The sequence below is a fragment of the Scomber japonicus genome, chromosome 19, assembly GCF_027409825.1.
Source record: "Scomber japonicus isolate fScoJap1 chromosome 19, fScoJap1.pri, whole genome shotgun sequence".
In the NCBI taxonomy this organism is placed as follows: Eukaryota; Metazoa; Chordata; class Actinopteri; order Scombriformes; family Scombridae; genus Scomber; species Scomber japonicus.
In genome coordinates, this window is record NC_070596.1 from 27,450,383 (window position 1) to 27,467,170 (window position 16,788).

Here is a 16,788-nt window from a genome sequence, read left to right on the forward strand (position 1 = left end):
TTGTCTTTGTCAGCAGGCGGTTTTCAGGGCGTTTGGGAACCTCGGGGATGTGTGTGTGTGTCGAGGTGATCTTCCAGGAGCTGTAAGGTTTTACCAGCAGCAGTTAGCGCTGGCTCAGAAAGTCAACGATCAGAAGATGGAGGCTGACGCATACTCAGCACTTGGATCCGTTCACAGGTAATAACGTCAATAAAAATGTTCAGCTGTGATTCAGGCAGTGGAAAGTTGCTAAAGTACATTTATTTAAGTACTGTACTAAATAAAATGTTGTAGTTCTTGTATTTAATATTTCTGTTTGATTCTACTTTATACTTCTACACCACTTTTATTTGACAGCTTTAGTTACTTTTCAGATGAAGATTTGACACAATGGATAATATAACACACTTTTAAAATACAACACATTGTTAAAGATGAAACCAAAAAGCAGTGTGTAGTCGGCTCACATTTCAGATCTCTATGAGTTGTTAACAGCTCCACCAAATACTGATTTTCCCCTCTAAACTTCTCACATGCTTTCATTTCAATAAATGTTCAAATGATCCAATATTTCAGCAAAAATCAAAGATTAGAGAAAAAGTCCAAAAACTGAAAATACATTTGTTTTTCCTTCTTTCCTCTCCCATTAATCATCTCAGCAGCCCTCACATTTATAATATAATATATTATATTACTAAACTAGCTAACTGTATATAAAGTAGTATAAACTAGCTAACTGTATATAAAGTAGTATAAACTAGTTAACTGTATATAAAGTAGTGTAAACTAGCTAACTGTATATAAAGTAGTATAAACTAGTTAACTGTATATAAAGTAGTATAAACTAGTTAACTGTATATAAAGTAGTGTAAACTAGCTAACTGTATATAAAGTAGTATAAACTAGCTAACTGTATATAAAGTAGTATAAACTAGCTAACCGTATATAAAGTAGTGTAAACTAGCTAACTGTATATAAAGTAGTATAAACTAGCTAACTGTATATAAAGTAGTATAAACTAGCTAACCGTATATAAAGTAGTGTAAACTAGCTAACTGTATATAAAGTAGTATAAACTAGCTAACTGTATATAAAGTAGTATAAACTAGCTAACTGTATATAAAGTAGTATAAACTAGCTAACTGTATATAAAGTAGTATAAACTAGCTAACTGTATATAAAGTAGTGTAAACTAGCTAACTGTATATAAAGTAGTGTAAACTAGCTAACTGTATATAAAGTAGAGTAAACTAGCTAACTGTATATAAAGTAGTATAAACTAGCTAACTGTATATAAAGTAATGTAAACTAGCTAACTGTATATAAAGTAGTGTAAACTAGCTAACTGTATATAAAGTAGTATAACCTAGCTAACTGTATATAAAGTAGTATAAACTAGCTAACTGTATATAAAGTAGTATAAACTAGCTAACTGTATATAAAGTAGTGTAAACTAGCTAACTGTCAAAAGTCACTACTTTTACTGTAATACTGCATACTACATCACTCATAATACTGCTGTACTTTTATTCTAATACTATATATATATAATGTATATTTTACTGCATATCATTCTCGCCCTTTATTCCCTCTTCAGGCTGCTCCGCCAGCTGGATACAGCGTTGTCCTTTCACAGCCAGGAACTGACCGTGCGTAAGGATCTAGGTGATCAGGAGGGGGAGTGTCGCGCCCTCGGCCACCTGGCCGCGGTGCACATGGCTCTGGGAGACTACGCCACCACCTTCCAGTGCTATGAGGCGCAGCTCGGCCTGGCGCAGGGGCTCAGGGACGCCCGTCTGGAGGCCCAGGTTCACGGGAACATGGGCATCACTAAAATGAACATGGGGGTGTTTGAGGAAGCGATTGGTTATTTTGAGCAGCAGCTGGCGATGCTGCAGCAGCTGAGCGGGACTGAGAGCATGTTGGACAGAGGAAGAGCTTACGGGAACCTGGCAGACTGCTACGATGCTCTGGGAGACTACGAGGAGGCGATTCAGTACTATGAGAAGTACCTGACGGTGGCTCAGAGTCTCAACCACGTCAAGGATCAGGAGAAAGCTTACAGAGGACTCGGCAACGCACACAGGTGAGTAAAACAATGTTTAAATGGATAGTTTGACTTTTTGAGAAATGCTCTTTATAAATGTGCTTTGTTGCTGAGAGTTAGAGGAGAAGTCGACCTCACAGTGACTCCAGGAAGTAACTGCACCCAGCCAGGAAATAGTCCTGCACATAACCTCCCATACATATACATCATCAAGTTAAACAAACAAGATATAAACAGGGTTGTCAAGGTTACTTTAGAAATATAATAGGTTACTTTCTTCCTTCTTTCCTTCCTTTCTTCCTTCCTTCTTTCCTTCCTTCCTTCCATCTGTCCGTCCTTCCTTCTTTCCATCCTTCCATCCTTCTTTCCTTCCATCTTTCCTTCCATCTGTCCTTCCTTCCTTCTTTCCTTCCTACCTTCCTTCTTTCCTTCTTTCTTTCCTCCCTCCTTTCTTCCTCCCTTCCTTCCTTCCTTCCTTCCTTCCTTCCTCCCTGCTACCTTCCTTCCTTTCTTCCTTCCTTCCTTCCTTTCCTTTCCTTCCTTCCTTCCCCCCTGCTACCTTCCTTCCTTCCTTCCTTCTTTCCTTTCTTCCTTCCTTCCATCTGTCTGTCCTTCCTTCTTTCCTTCCATCTTTCCTTCCACCTGTCCTTCCTTCCTTCCTTTCCTTCCTCCCTTCCTTCTTTCCTCTGTCCTTCTTTCCTTCCTTCCTTCCTTCCTTCCTTCCTTCCACCTGTCCTTCCTTCCTTCCTTCCTCCCTGCTACCTTCCTTCCTCACTCCTTTCTTCCTCCCTTCCATCCATCCTTTCTCCTTTCCTTCTTTCTTCCTGCCTTCCTTCCTCCCTCCTTCCTCCCTGCTACCTTTCTTCCTTCCTTCCTCCCTTCCTTTCTTCCTTCCCTCCTTCCTTCCTTCCTTCAGATTGTACCCGTTCTGTGTGGCGGCGGTGGAGTCACAGAGCTTTAGGGCATGATTTGCATTCAGCTTTATTTGAAACTTGTTGGACATATGAAATTAATTACATACTCTACCGCTGCAGTCTGGACTACAACAAACAACAGGAAGTACATATGTTAGATTTCTATTAACACAGTTTAAATGTGAGCTAAATTAATAATATGGATGTTTTCTTGTTTAATCTATTAATAATCTATTTTTAGCTTTAACTTTACACCTTGCAGCCATTCAGTTTCAATACTCTTCTTTCCTTCCTTCCTTCCTTCTTTCCTTTCTTCCTTCTTTCCTTCCTTCCATCCTTCTTTCCTTCCATCTTTCCTTCCACCTTTCCTTCCTTCCTTCTTTCCTTCCTTCCATCCATCTTTCCTTCCTTCCTTCCTTCCATCTTTTCCTTCCTCCTTCCTCCCTGCTACCTTCCTTCCTTCCTTCCTTCTTTCCTTCCATCCTTCTTTCTGTCCTTCCTTCCTTCCTTGCTTCCTTCCTTCTTTCTGTCCTTTCTTCTTTCCTTCTGTCCTTCCTTCCTTCTTTCTGTCCTTCTTTCCTTGTTCTTCCCTGCTACCTTCTTTCCTTCCTTCCTCACTCCTTTCTTCCTTCCTTCCTCCCTCCTTCCTCCCTTCCTTCCGTCCTTCCTTCTTTCCTCCCTCCTTTTTAGCTTTAACTTTACACCTTGCAGCCATTCAGTTTCAATACTCTTCTTCCCTTCCTTCCTTCCTTCCTTCTTTCCTTTCTTCCTTCTTTCCTTCCTTCCATCCTTCTTTCCTTCCATCTTTCCTTCCACCTTTCCTTCCTTCCTTCTTTCCTTCCTTCCATCCATCTTTCCTCCCTTCCTTCCGTCCTTCCTTCTTTCCTCCCTTCTTTTTAGCTTTAACTTTACACCTTGCAGCCATTCAGTTTCAATACTCTACACTTTTATTAACATTTATATCATGTATATATTTCTGTTATGTTGCTTTTTCATTAGTTTGAATGTCAGCTTTAGGGATTTGCAATGCAAGAATCTCAAATGAGCTTTTCTTGCCTCAAGCGTACCACTTTTTAAATTAGAGACATAATGATAATCAAAATAACTCTAATTCACTAAGAGTAATAATAGTAACAAGCAGCAGCAGCAACAATGGGAGCAGGGGCAGCTCCTTTCTTCTTCTTCTTCTTTTTCTTTTTTTTTGCATTTTTTTTTTAATATACAAGTAATGTTCGCTGACAGAGACAATGAAGCTTAATGATGGGTTTCCTTTATCCATCTGTTGTAGTCTGTTTTGTGCTCTCTGGAGTGTAAATGAGATGGTAATGAGGAGAGAGGAGAGTCACTGATTTATCTTCTTTTTTACACTTTCCCCTCTGAGGATGCTTGAGATACTGATACTGGGAGTTTTATTTTCGGCAGCACAAAAATCAAAAATATCTTCTTCTTATGAACCAATTTGCTGTCTTGTTTGCTTTCTTAAATTGCCTTTATGGGCCTCCCTTTAAAAAAAAACCCTCCATAAATAAATAAAAAAGGCTTTGATATTAGAAGAAGAAGCAGCTTTAAGAGTGTTTTCCATCTCCTCTCTGCAGGGCTATGGGGAGCCTCCAGCAGGCACTGGTTTGCTTTGAGAAGAGGCTTGTGGTCGCCCATGAGCTTGGCGGAGAAGGAGGGGGCAAGGCTCAAGCTTACGGGGAGCTGGGCACCTTACACAGTCAGCTGGGCAACTACGAGCAAGCTCTGTCCTGCCTGGAGCATCAGCTTAATATCGCACGCACAGCAGGGGTAAGGTTTAGGATTTACCTACTAAAAGGTTTCAGATGATGAGTTCTCCTCTTTTTTCTTCCCTGCTGAATATTAAAAAATGATCTGCTTTATGAAAAATGTTGTAAATCCTACTTTGGCTGTCAGGATAAATCACTGGAGGCAGAAGCAAGCGATATACTCGGAGGTGTCTATCAGCTGATGGCAGACAACGAGACAGCGCTACAGGTTTGTGCAGATTCACTGACTCTAGTATCTCTCATCCTTTAACCATCAATTTAACCCTTACATGCTGCTCAGAGTCAAATCTGACCCTTTTTTTTACATTTGAGAGCTGTAAAAACACCTTAAAACATTTCTTTTAGCTTTCTTTTCCAAGTGTGACTCACAGTATACAAAAAATGGCAATAAAATGCATCATTTCTTAAATTGTTTGTGCAGCTGATACACATTTTTATATATGCAAATGTACAAATTTAGCCTGTGTTCAAAAAAAATGTTCACCTGGACCTTAAAGTAGTGATTGTTAAAGTCTGTGTAAAGTAAGAATAAATATGTGTTCTGAGTTTGACATACCACAGAAAAGTGTGTTGTTAACCACCCTGCCAAATTTTAAATATATGATGCCAAATATATGAAATTAGGCTTCAAAGTTGTGTAAAAATCAGCCTCTTTCTCTGCTTCCAAATCCTGAAGCCCCGCCCCCTACCAAGTGTCACCTGTCAATCAAAGTCACCACCTCTACCAGAAACATGGACGCTACGTCTGAGAGCTTTCTGCTGCTAGCTCAGCGGCTAACTCAGCCGCTAGCTCGGTGGCTAACTCAGCCGCTAGCTCGGTGGCTAACTCAGCTGCTAGCTCGGCGGCTAACTCAGCTAACTGGCTAACTGTAGACTGTAGTAGTAGTAGTGTGTGCTGAATGTATTTATACCTCTACAGCAGCAGGGGCGGGTTTATGCTAATCACTAAATCCTGAACACAGAAATCTTGAAACACAGTTTGTGAAGCCTAGCTCCACAATTCAAATCTAAATGGTTGAAATGCTTTTTACACCTTTTTTAGAAATACATTTATGACCTATTTAATGTGTTTAGAAGAAAATGTCTGAATTCACTTTACACAGTCCTTAAACAAACATTCATTAACTTAAAGAGACTAATTATGAGTCAGAATATGAACAGTATATAAATGTTAAAGTGTTGATGTTCTCCTGCTTTAGTGGCACCAGAGAGCTTTGGATATAGCCGAGCAGACGGGCTGCGTGAGGAGCCAGGGCCGAGCCTACGGGAACCTGGGGCTCACCTACGAGGCGTTGGGGAAGTTCGAGAGGGCCGTGGTGTTTCAGGAGCAGCACCTGAGCGTAGCGGCTCAGACCAACGACCTGATAGCTAAGACTCTGGCCTACAGCAGTCTGGGGAGGATCCACCACGCTCTGCAGAACTACGCTCAGGCTGTGATGTATCTGCAAGAAGGTAAGAAACCAGCTGGTGGTGAATGGAGACCGCTTCCTGTCGTCCTCCCGGGTCAAATTGACCCCGTCTGTTTTGACTGTTCCTTCTTTCTTTCCCTCCTTCCCTCCTTCCTTCCTTCCTTCCTTCCTTCCTTCCTTCCTTCCTCCCTTCTGTCTTTCCTCCCTCCTTCTCTTTATTTCCTTCCTCTCTCTTTCCTCCCTTCCTTCCTCCATCCCACTTTCTTCCTTGCTCCCTTCCTTTTTTCCTTTCCTCCTTTCCTTCCTTTTTTCCTTTCCTCCGTTCTTCCTTCCTTCTTCCCTTCCTTCTTTCCTTCCTTCCTCCCTCCTTTCCTTCCTTCTTCCTCCCTTCCTTCCTTCCTTCCTTCCTTCCTTCCTTCTTCCTCTTTTCCTTCCATTGTTCCTCCCTCCCTCCCTCCGTCTCTCCCTCCCTTCCTTCCGTCCTTCCTTCCTTCCTTTCCTTCCTTCCTTCCTTCCTTATTTCCTCCATCCTTCCTTCCTTCCTTCCTTCCTTCTTTCCTTTCCTCCCTCCTTCCCTCTCTCCCTCCTTCCTTCCTTCGTTCCTTCCTTCCTCCCTTCCTCTTTTCCTTTCTCCCTCCCTCTCTCCCTCCTACCTTCCTCCCTCCCTTCCTTCCTTCTCCCTCCCTCTCTCCCTCCTACCTTCCTTCGTTCCTTCCTCCATCCTTTCCTCCCTTCTTCCCTCCCCTCCTTCCTCCCTCCTCCCTTCCTTCCTTGACTCGAGGACAACAGGAGGGATAAATAACATTACAGATAATTTATCAAAGCAGTGGACTGAGGGTCAGAGAGGATTATAATCATACCCCCCCCCCCCCCCCCCCCTCCCAAAAAAAAAATATAAAATCATTATGCAGCGTGTGTCTAGTTTTGGATTTTGACAGGTAGGAACAGAGTCTCTGCGTCTCGTGATGAGAAGAAAAAAAAAAAAGAAAGTCAGTCACAGTGTTACCTTCGCCTGCAGTCATACGAGCTTCCAATTAGGAGGGAAAGCTCCGACTCTCAGCTCACACTTTGATGTACGTGTGGTTATCTTATTTAAAAGTCAGAGCTGTTTAGACCCGAGAACAGTGAGAGTTGTATTTCTGAAAACTCCCCCTCCAGGAAGTATGAAGGGTCTGACACACACACACACACACACACACACACACACACACACACACACACACACACACACACACACACACACACACACACACACGCGCATACACACACACACACACACACACACACCCAAGCTTCCTTCCTTTCTTCCTTCCTCCCTTCTTCCCTTTCCTCCCTTCCTTCCTTCTTCCCTTTCCTTCCTTTCTTCCTTCCTTTCTCCCTTCCTTCCTTCCTTCCTTCCTTCCTTCCTTCCTTCCTTCCTTCTTTCCTTCCTTCCTTCCTCCCTTCTTCCATTTCCTCCCTTCCTTCCTTCCTTCCTTTCTTCCTTCCTCCCTTCTTCCCTTTCCTCCCTTCCTTCCTTCTTCCCTTTCCTTCCTTCCTTCCTTCCTTCCTTTCTTCCTTCCTTTCTCCCTTCCTTCCTTCCTTCCTTCCTTCCTTCTTTCCTTCCTTCTGTCCTTCCTTCCTTCCTTCCTATCTTCCTTTCTCCCTTTCTTCCTTCCTTCCTTCCTTCCTTCTTTCCTTCCTTTCTTCCTTCCTTCCTTCTTTCCTTCCTTTCTTCCTTCCTTCCGTCGTTCCTTCCTTCCTTCCTTTCTCCCTTCTTCCATTTCCTTCTTTCCTTCCTTCCTTCTTTCCTTTCCTCCCTTCCCTTCCTTCCTTCCTTCCTTTTTTCCTTTCATTCCTTCCTTCCGTCGTTCCTTCCTTCCTTTCTTCCTTCCTTCCTTCCGTCGTTCGTTCCTTCCTTCCTTCCTTCCTTCCTTCCTACCCTCCTTCCGTCCTTTCTCCCTTCTTCCATTTCCTTCTTTCCTTCCTTCTGTCCTTCCTTCCGACCTTCCTTCATTCCTTCCTTCCTCCCTTCCTTCTTTCCTTTCCTCCCTTCCCTTCCTTCCTTCCTTCCTTTCTCCCTTTCCTTCCTTCCTTCCTTCCTTTTTTCCTTTCATTCCTTCCTTCCGTCGTTCCTTCCTTCCTTCCTACCTCCCTTCCTTCCTTCCTTCCTTTCTCCCTTCTTCCATTTCCTTCTTTCCTTCCTTCTGTCCTTCCTTTCTTCCTCCCTTCTTTCCTACCTTCCTTCTGAAAACTCCCCCTCCAGGAAGTATGAAGGGTATTCATGAGTCTGACACACACACACACACACACACACACACACACACACACACACACACACACACACACACACACACACACCCATGCTAACATGCTAATAGGAGATCAGTGCTGCAGTGTTGTTTCCTTCAGGCGAGCTTGTTGTCAATAATCCTGTTTGATTTCATTTATTCTCTAACTCCACTGCTCTTCTAAACACATTTACTAAAAACTGCATTCTTGTTCACAATAATCCAGTTTTGAAAGAAAGGAACTGAAAAATGCACGTCCATGTGGTTTAGTTAAATTTAAAGGGGTTAATTATTTATTGCATCATCAACATAGAGTATTTATGCTACAGCACTTACAGAGTGATTATATGATTAATGTTGTAGTCAAGAAAACAAGCTTGTAATGTTCAAAACAGGAAATTCTAAAATCATCATAACTATTATTTTAATCATTGATTATTAGTCCACCGGGTCCGTCAGCGGCACGTTACAGCAGCATCCCTGCTAACCCAGCATTTCTATTTTTGACGGAGCCGTTTCTAACTCGCGACAAGCTCAATAGAGCAGATTGCACCAGACAGGAAGTCAGACACAGCATCAGCATAATAAAACTTCCATCTTTCAAAATAAAACAACCCGTACTGGCACATGTTATAAGCACAAAAATCTAAGAAAATTACCAAATCAACTAAATTTGAGCAAGTTAACAAAATCGGGCCGTTTAGTTGTGCTGCTACTACAGTAATTACGGTAGACTAAAGGCACTTGTTCAGATTTGATTGTGCTGCTACTACAGTAATTACGGTAGACTAAAGACATTTGTTCAGATTTGATTGTGCTGCTACTACAGTAATTACGGTAGACTAAAGACATTCGTTCAGATTTGATTGTGCTGCTACTACAGCAATTACGGTAGACTAAAGGCACTAGTTCAGATTTGATTGTGCTGCTACTACAGTAATTACGGTAGACTAAAGGCACTAGTTCGGATTTGATTGTGCTGCTACTACAGTAATTACAGTAGACTAAAGGCACTAGTTCAGATTTGATTGTGCTGCTACTACAGTAATTACGGTAGACTAAAGGCACTAGTTCAGATTTGATTGTGCTGCTACTACAGTAATTACAGTAGACTAAAGACATTCGTTCAGATTTGATCGTGCTGCTACTACAGTAATTACGGTAGACTAAAGGCACTCATTCAGATTTGATTGTGCTGCTACTACAGTAATTACGGTAGACTAAAGGCACTTGTTCAGATTTGATTGTACTGCTACTACAGTAATTACGGTAGACTAAAGACACTTTTTCAGATTTGATTGTACTGCTACTACAGTAATTACGGTAGACTTAAGGCACTCGTTCGTATTTGATTGGGCTGCCATAATTACTGTATTAACAGTGCAACTTCATTTTAAAAGGCAGATTTCTCTCCCAGAGCTCCGCTGCCGTAACTCTCCCGGTGTGAGTTGACACCGAGCAGAGGACGGAGCTAAACCGTAGCACTGATGGACCCGGTGGAAATCCCCAGTAATTACTTTCCTGTTGATGAGTCATTTCAGCTTTAATACATTACACAGTGAAATATACAAGTGGGATTTGTTTTCAGTGTCAACCATCAACTTTATTGCTCGGATACAAAATCCACAGTCCTCCAGAAATTTGCCAACTCTTATTCGTCACTGACCCACTCAGACTAAAGCTGAGACAAATGAAAACTCATCCTAATTGTAATGGATATGTGAATAGAGTGGTGGGGTTTATTTATGAACTCCTTCAGGCTCCGTCGGGCCTGTAAGACACGGTCACAGTTTGTCACTTAAAACTCAGCCATGCTCCGGATTTTAATTGATCATTAACTCGACGAGCAGCGAAGAATCCGACTCAGAGTTGAGGTGAGGACGGAGCCGGAGAGCCGGAGAGACGTTTGCATACGTTCGCCTCCAATTAACCTCCCTCCCTCCCTCCCTCCTCCTCCTCCTCCTCCTCTGTCCCCCCCCCCCAAAAAACTGAAGCAGAACATCACAGAGAGACAGAGAGGCAGAGAATCAAGCATCAGATGAGATTCGGCTCCAATCTGAGAGTCTAATGAGAACTAAATACAACCTGCCATGACTGTCTGACTGTCCTTCCTTCCCTCTGTCCTTCCTTCCTTCCTTCCCTCTGTCCTTCCTTCCTTCCTTCCCTCTGTCCTGTCTTACTTTTTTCCCTCTGTCCTTCCTTTCTTCCTTCCCTCTGTCCTTCCTTCCTTCCTTCCCTCTGTCCTGTCTTACTTTTTTCCCTCTGTCCTTCCTTCCTTCCTTCCCTCTGTACTTCCTTCCTTCCTTCCCTCTGTCCTGTCTTCCTTCCCTCTGTCCTTTCTTTCTTCCTTCCCTCTGTCCTGTCTTCCTTCCCTCTGTCTTGTCTTCCTTCCCTCTGTCCTGTCTTCCTTTCTTCCCTCTGTCCTTTCTTCCTTCCTTCCCTCTGTCCTGTCTTCCTTCCCTCTGTCCTGTCTTCCTTCCTTCCCTCTGTCCTTCCTTCCTTCCTTCCCTCTGTCCTTCCTTCCTTCCTTCCCTCTGTCCTGTCTTCCTTTCTTCCCTCTGTACTTCCTTCCTTCCTTCCCTCTGTCCTGTCTTCCTTCCCTCTGTCCTTTCTTTCTTCCTTCCCTCTGTCCTGTCTTACTTTCTTCCCTCTGTCCTTTCTTCCTTCCTTCCCTCTGTCCTTCCTTCCTTCCTTCCCTCTGTCCTGTCTTCCTTCCCTGTGTCCTTCCTTCCTTCCTTCCCTCTGTCCTGTCTTCCTTTCTTCCCTCTGTCCTTCCTTCCTTCCTTCCCTCTGTCCTGTCTTCCTTCCTTCCCTCTGTCCTGTCTTCCTTCCCTGTGTCCTTCCTTCCTTCCTTCCCTCTGTCCTGTCTTCCTTTCTTCCCTCTGTCCTTCCTTCCTTCCTTCCCTCTGTCCTGTCTTCCTTCCCTCTGTCCTGTCTTCCTTCCCTCTGTCCTTTCTTTCTTCCTTCCCTCTGTCCTGTCTTCCTTTCTTCCCTCTGTACTTCCTTCCTTCCTTCCCTCTGTCCTGTCTTACTTCCTTCCTTCCTTCCTTCCTTCCTTTCTTCCCTCTGTACTTCCTTCCTTCCTTCCCTCTGTCCTGTCTTCCTTCCCTCTGTCCTTTCTTTCTTCCTTCCCTCTGTCCTGTCTTACTTCCTTCCCTCTGTACTTCCTTCCTTCCTTCCCTCTGTCCTGTCTTCCTTCCCTCTGTCCTTTCTTTCTTCCTTCCCTCTGTCCTGTCTTACTTTCATCCCTCTGTCCTTCCTTCCTTCCTTCCCTCTGTCCTTCCTTCCTTCCTTCCCTCTGTCCTGTCTTACTTTCTTCCCTCTGTCCTTCCTTCCTTCCTTCCTTCCTTCCCTCTGTCCTGTCTTCCTTCCCTCTGTCCTGTCTCCCCCCCCCCCCCCAAAAAAAAAAAAACTGAAGCAGAACATCACAGAGAGACAGAGAGGCAGAGAATCAAGCATCAGATGAGATTCGGCTCCAATCTGAGAGTCTAATGAGAACTAAATACAACCTGCCATGACTGTCTGCTCCTGAAATACATCTGAGACAAGCTGAGAAGCAGAGAGAAATACAGGATCTGTCAGTTTGAACTGGCAGAAGAAGGCAAAGAAAGACAACATTAAAAAAAAAGAAAAGAAAAAAAAGAAAGAAAAGGGGAAGAATGAGAGGAAAACAATGGCGGATCCGAACGCCTTCAGGCTGAGTGAGAGCTCGCTTCAATCCAGCTACAGTTGTCAGAAGCGTCAAAGAGCTGATTTACAGATCAGCCTTTAGGAAGTAGCGTCTAATCTCTTCTGCTGTCTGTCTCTCCTCTTCCTCCTCCTCCTCCTCCCCCCTCTTCCTCCTCTTCCTCCTCAGGTTTGCGTCTGGCAGAGCAGTTGGGTCGGAGAGAAGATGAAGCGAAGATACGCCATCGCCTCGGTTTGTCTCTGTGGGCCGGCGGAAACCTGGAAGAGGCTCAACATCAGGTGTGTGTGTGTGTGTGTGTGTGTGTGTGTGTGTGTGTGTGTGTGTGTGTGTGTGTTCACAGCTGCATTATCATAACTCGTCTTCGGGAGGGAGGAAGGAAGGAAGGAAGGAAGGAAGAAGGGAGGAAGGAGGAAAAGAAGGAAACGTTTTCAAAATGTGTTTATGGTCTCAATCGCTAGTTTAAAGCCTTCTTCAATGCAGTATGATGTTCATTTGGGACATTTTGGCCTCCCTGATTTTATATGTGACGATAAAGCAGGGTATGCATTAGGGCGTGGCTACGTCCTGATTGACAGGTTGATTGACCAATGTCCTCGAGATCCAGCCCTCGCAACCATAGCAACCTCCCCGCTCCGCCCATGGCCCCGCCTCATGCCCATATAAGTAGAATCCGTGTTTTTATTTTTCCCAGCATGCACCTGAAATTTTCAAGATGGCGCTGCCTAGATTAGAAACTATTGGTTTCCGAGCAGCAGTCCACAAACCAATGGGTGACGTCACGGATGTTACGTCCATTTCTTTTATACAGTCTATGGTTATAACCTCACTGCTAAATGCCACTAAATGTTACACACAAGACAAGCACGTTGCCTTTAAGACACATAAAAAACTCAGCTTTGAACATTAATAATATGTGACTAATATAGTTTTACTCTTAAAAAATATCAATTAACTTGTTAGAGTCCATTAAGCTCCAGCACTCTGTCTTGCTGACTAGTGTAGTTTTAATAAGTTATAACGTTTCGGTCCTTTAGATCCTTATCAGGCTTATCATATGCACCATTTTCACAATTTTAATATACAGTCATTGTCACAGAAATTGGCAACCCTGCACCACGTCTCCTAGCAAATTGTTGTAATTACAAATACTTTGGCATTCACATGTTGACTTCTTTTGTTTGCATTGGGGAAAAAAACCTGATTAACCATTAAAAACCCAGAATCTGTGAATATGCAAATATATGTAGTTTTAAAAAGTTAACAGCTGGATACAAGATGTTTCCTCTTTCACTGTAAAGTCCATTCTCAGTGTTTGTGTGCTGAAGGCTTCAAGTTTCCACATCACACTTTGGACCACGATCGGCTCCAGACGAGCTGAGAAGTCCCAAACTCTGCTTGTTGAACTGAGATTTTTAAGGTGAAGCTCAGAGAAACTTTCCGCCTTCAGCAGATGAATGAAAACAAACACAGAGAAGAAGAACAAACATCCAACTGCAGAAGAAGAAGAAACACATGAGACTTTAAAGGCATCAGACGAGGTTGCTAGGAGATACCGAATAGAGATATACAGCCTTGAGAAGTAGTAGTCCTCCCTTCCATCCTTCCTTCCTCCTTTCCTTCCTTCTTCCTTCCTTCCATCCTTCCTTCCTCCTTTCCTTCCTTCTTCCTTCCTTCCTTCCTTCCTTTCCTTCCTCCCTTCCTTCTTCCCTCCTTCCTTCCTTCCTTCCTTCCATCTGTCTTTGCTCCCTTCCTCCTTCTCTCTTTCTTTCCTCCCATCCTTCTTTCCTTCTGTCCTTCTTTCCTTCCTTCCTTTCCTTCCTCCCTTCCTTCTTTCCTCTGTCCTTCTTTCCTTCCTTCCTTCCTTCCCTCCTTCCTTCCTTCCTTCCTTCCTTCGGTCTGTCTTTGCTCCCTCCCTCCTTCTCTCTTTCTTTCCTCCTTCTCTCTTTCCTCCCATCCTTCTTTCCTTCTGTCCTTCTTTCCTTCCCTGCTTCCTTCCTCCCTTCCTTCTTTCCTCCCTCCCTTCCTTCCCCCTTTCTTCCTTCCTTCTTTCCTTTCTTTCTTCCTCCCTGCAGATGAATGAAAACAAACACAGAGAAGAAGAACAAACATCCAACTGCAGAAGAAGAAGAAACACATGAGACTTTAAAGGCATCAGACGAGGTTGCTAGGAGATACCGAATAGAGATATACAGCCTTGAGAAGTAGTTGACGTAACGGATTGAATTTGGCTTGAAACCAACAATGTTTTTAACAGTTAATAATTTAGTCCAGAAGACGTCAGAAAACAGTGAAACACGCTCATCAAAGCTTCCTAAAACCTTTTTATGTTTTCCCGACCAGCTCCAACTCCTAAAAAAAGAGAAATATTAAATTTATATTGTTTCAAATGCAACAAGAAAACAAGCTCCTTTTCTTCCTTCCTTCCTTCCTTCCTTCCTGCCTTCCTTCCTTCCTTCCTTCCTTCCTTTCTTCCTTTCTTCCCTTCCTCTTTTCCTTTCTCCCTCCTTCTTTCTTTCCTCCCTCCCTCCTACCTTCCTTCCTTCCTTCCTTTCTCCTTTCCTTCCTTTCTCCTTTCTTCCCTTCCTCTTTTCCTTTCCTTTCCTGCCTTCCTTCCTTCTTTCCTTCGTCCTTCCTCTTTTCCTTTCTCCCTCCATCCTTCCTTTCCTTCCTCCCTTCCTTCCCCCCTTTCTTCCTTTCTTTCTTCCTTCCTCCCTCCCTCCTTCCTTCCTTCCTTCCTTCCTTCCTCCCTTCCTTCCTTCTTCCTTCCTTTCTCCTTTCCTTCCTTTCTCCTTTCTTCCCTTCCGCTTTCCTTTCTCCCTCCTTCCTTCTTTCCCCCCTCCCTCCTACCTTCCTTCTTTCCTCCGTCCTTCCTCCCTTCCTTCCTTTCTCCTTTCTTCCCTTCCTTCCTTCCTTTCTTCCTCCCTCCCTCCCTTCCTTCCTTCCTCCTTCCTTTCTCCTTTCCTTCCTTTCTCCTTTCTTCCCTTCCGCTTTCCTTTCTCCCTCCTTCCTTCTTTCCTTCCTCCTACCTTCCTTCTTTCCTCCGTCCTTCCTCCCTTCCTTTTTTCCTTTCTCCCTCCATCCTTCCTTTCCTTCCTCCCTTCCTTCCTTCCTTCCTTCCTTCTTTCCTTTCCTCCCTTCCTTCCTTCATTTCTTCCTTCCTTCCTTTTCTTCTTGCAGGTCACACAGGAAGTGAGAGACAGGAAAGCAATTACACAAGTCACATGACAACTGAGAAAGAAAAGAAAAGCAGCAAATCCTCATATACGAGAAGCTGGAATCAACAGCTGATGAGAGTTTTTGATTAGAAAATGTGCCAATAATTAATTAATTAATTAATTACCACAGTTGTTGCTAATTAATTTTGTAATTGTTTCAGCTCTAGATTGAATGTTTAACAGGTGGATTAATGAATAGGTATACGGACAATCAATCAATCAATCAAACCAACAAGTTTGTGACTTCATATATATGTATTTTTTATGTTATTTAATGTTTTATTTAATTGCACGTGATCTTTATTTTTCTACATTTTTAAAGCAAAAACTGGAACGTGCGCCCTCATGCATGCAAAAAAAAGAGGTTAATAATAAAAAATGTTGATTTTTTTTGGTATTCAGGCCTTTATTCGATAGTCGGGAGTTAAAGGGATAGACAGGAAACAAGGAGAGAGAGAGAGAGAGACAGAGACAGAGAGAGAGAAAGAGACACACAGAGAGAGACACAGAGAGACAGACAGACAGAGAGACAGAGAGAGAGAAAGACAGAGAGAGAGAGAGACAGAGAGAGAGAGAGAGAGAGAGAGAGAGACAGACAGAGAGGGAGAGAGAGAGAGAGAGAGAGAGAGAGAGAGAGAGAGGTATAACATGCAACAAAAGCACAGTAACCATTGGACTATCCGTGTTTCTAATTCAAAGCAGAAGCATAAAGTCAAATCTTTCAGAAGCAGCGTAATTACCAATCAGATGTGATGACGCCATGTTTGCTTAACTTCATGATGGACAGCTCAGTTTAGAGGAGAGTAAAACAAAAAGAAAAGAAAAGAAAAGCTGACTTCCCCTGCAGCCGTCCTGACTCTGCAGACTGTTGTGTATGTATACTGCCACCCAGTGGTCAGTAGTGGCACTACAGGCTCACTGTGGTTTATGAGGTTCATGTTTGGCTCTGAGATAAGATCATTATATTTTAAAATAATGTGGTTTGGCTCAAAAAAAAAAAGCATGACAGATATTTATTACAAATGCTACCACTGGTGAGTAAAGAAGCAAAAACCAGGAAATGAGTGAGTAAAGAGCTGCCAACAATCCGTCATGTGATAGATATAGCTCAGGATATTTATGTGAAGGAATGACTGACTTTCCAATTGAGACATGTCCACTAAAACATGTGGAAAAGTACTCAGGATTCAAAGAAGGAAGGGAAGAAGGAAAGGCAGGAAGGAAGGACAGAGGAAATAAGCAAGGAAGGTAGGAGGGAGAGAGGGAGGGAGAAAGGAAAAGAGGAAGGAAGGAAAGAAGAAAGGGAAGAAGGAAGGAAGGACGGAGTTAATAAGGAAGGACGGAGGGAGGGAGAAAGGAAAAGAAGAAGGGAGGAAGGAAGGAAAGAAGGACAGAGGAAAGAAGGAAGGGAGGAAGGAAAGGAAAGGAAAGGAAGGAAGGAGGGAAGGAAAGAAGGAGGGAGGGAGGAAGGAAGGAAGG

The 16,788-nt window shown here is 43.3% G+C and overlaps 1 protein-coding gene across 1 annotated transcript in view; it reads left to right on the plus strand.

Moving 5' to 3' along the window:
• The window catches only part of LOC128379889 (tetratricopeptide repeat protein 28-like), a 118,699-nt gene that overhangs the window by 67,413 nt on the left and 34,498 nt on the right, over window positions 1–16,788 (plus strand). Inside the window, exons 11-16 of the mRNA XM_053339528.1 lie at window positions 17–177; window positions 1,577–2,065; window positions 4,536–4,728; window positions 4,855–4,935; window positions 5,927–6,179; window positions 12,263–12,372. Coding sequence (XP_053195503.1) covers window positions 17–177; window positions 1,577–2,065; window positions 4,536–4,728; window positions 4,855–4,935; window positions 5,927–6,179; window positions 12,263–12,372 — 1,287 coding nt within the window. The remainder of the gene's footprint in view (window positions 1–16; window positions 178–1,576; window positions 2,066–4,535; window positions 4,729–4,854; window positions 4,936–5,926; window positions 6,180–12,262; window positions 12,373–16,788) is intronic.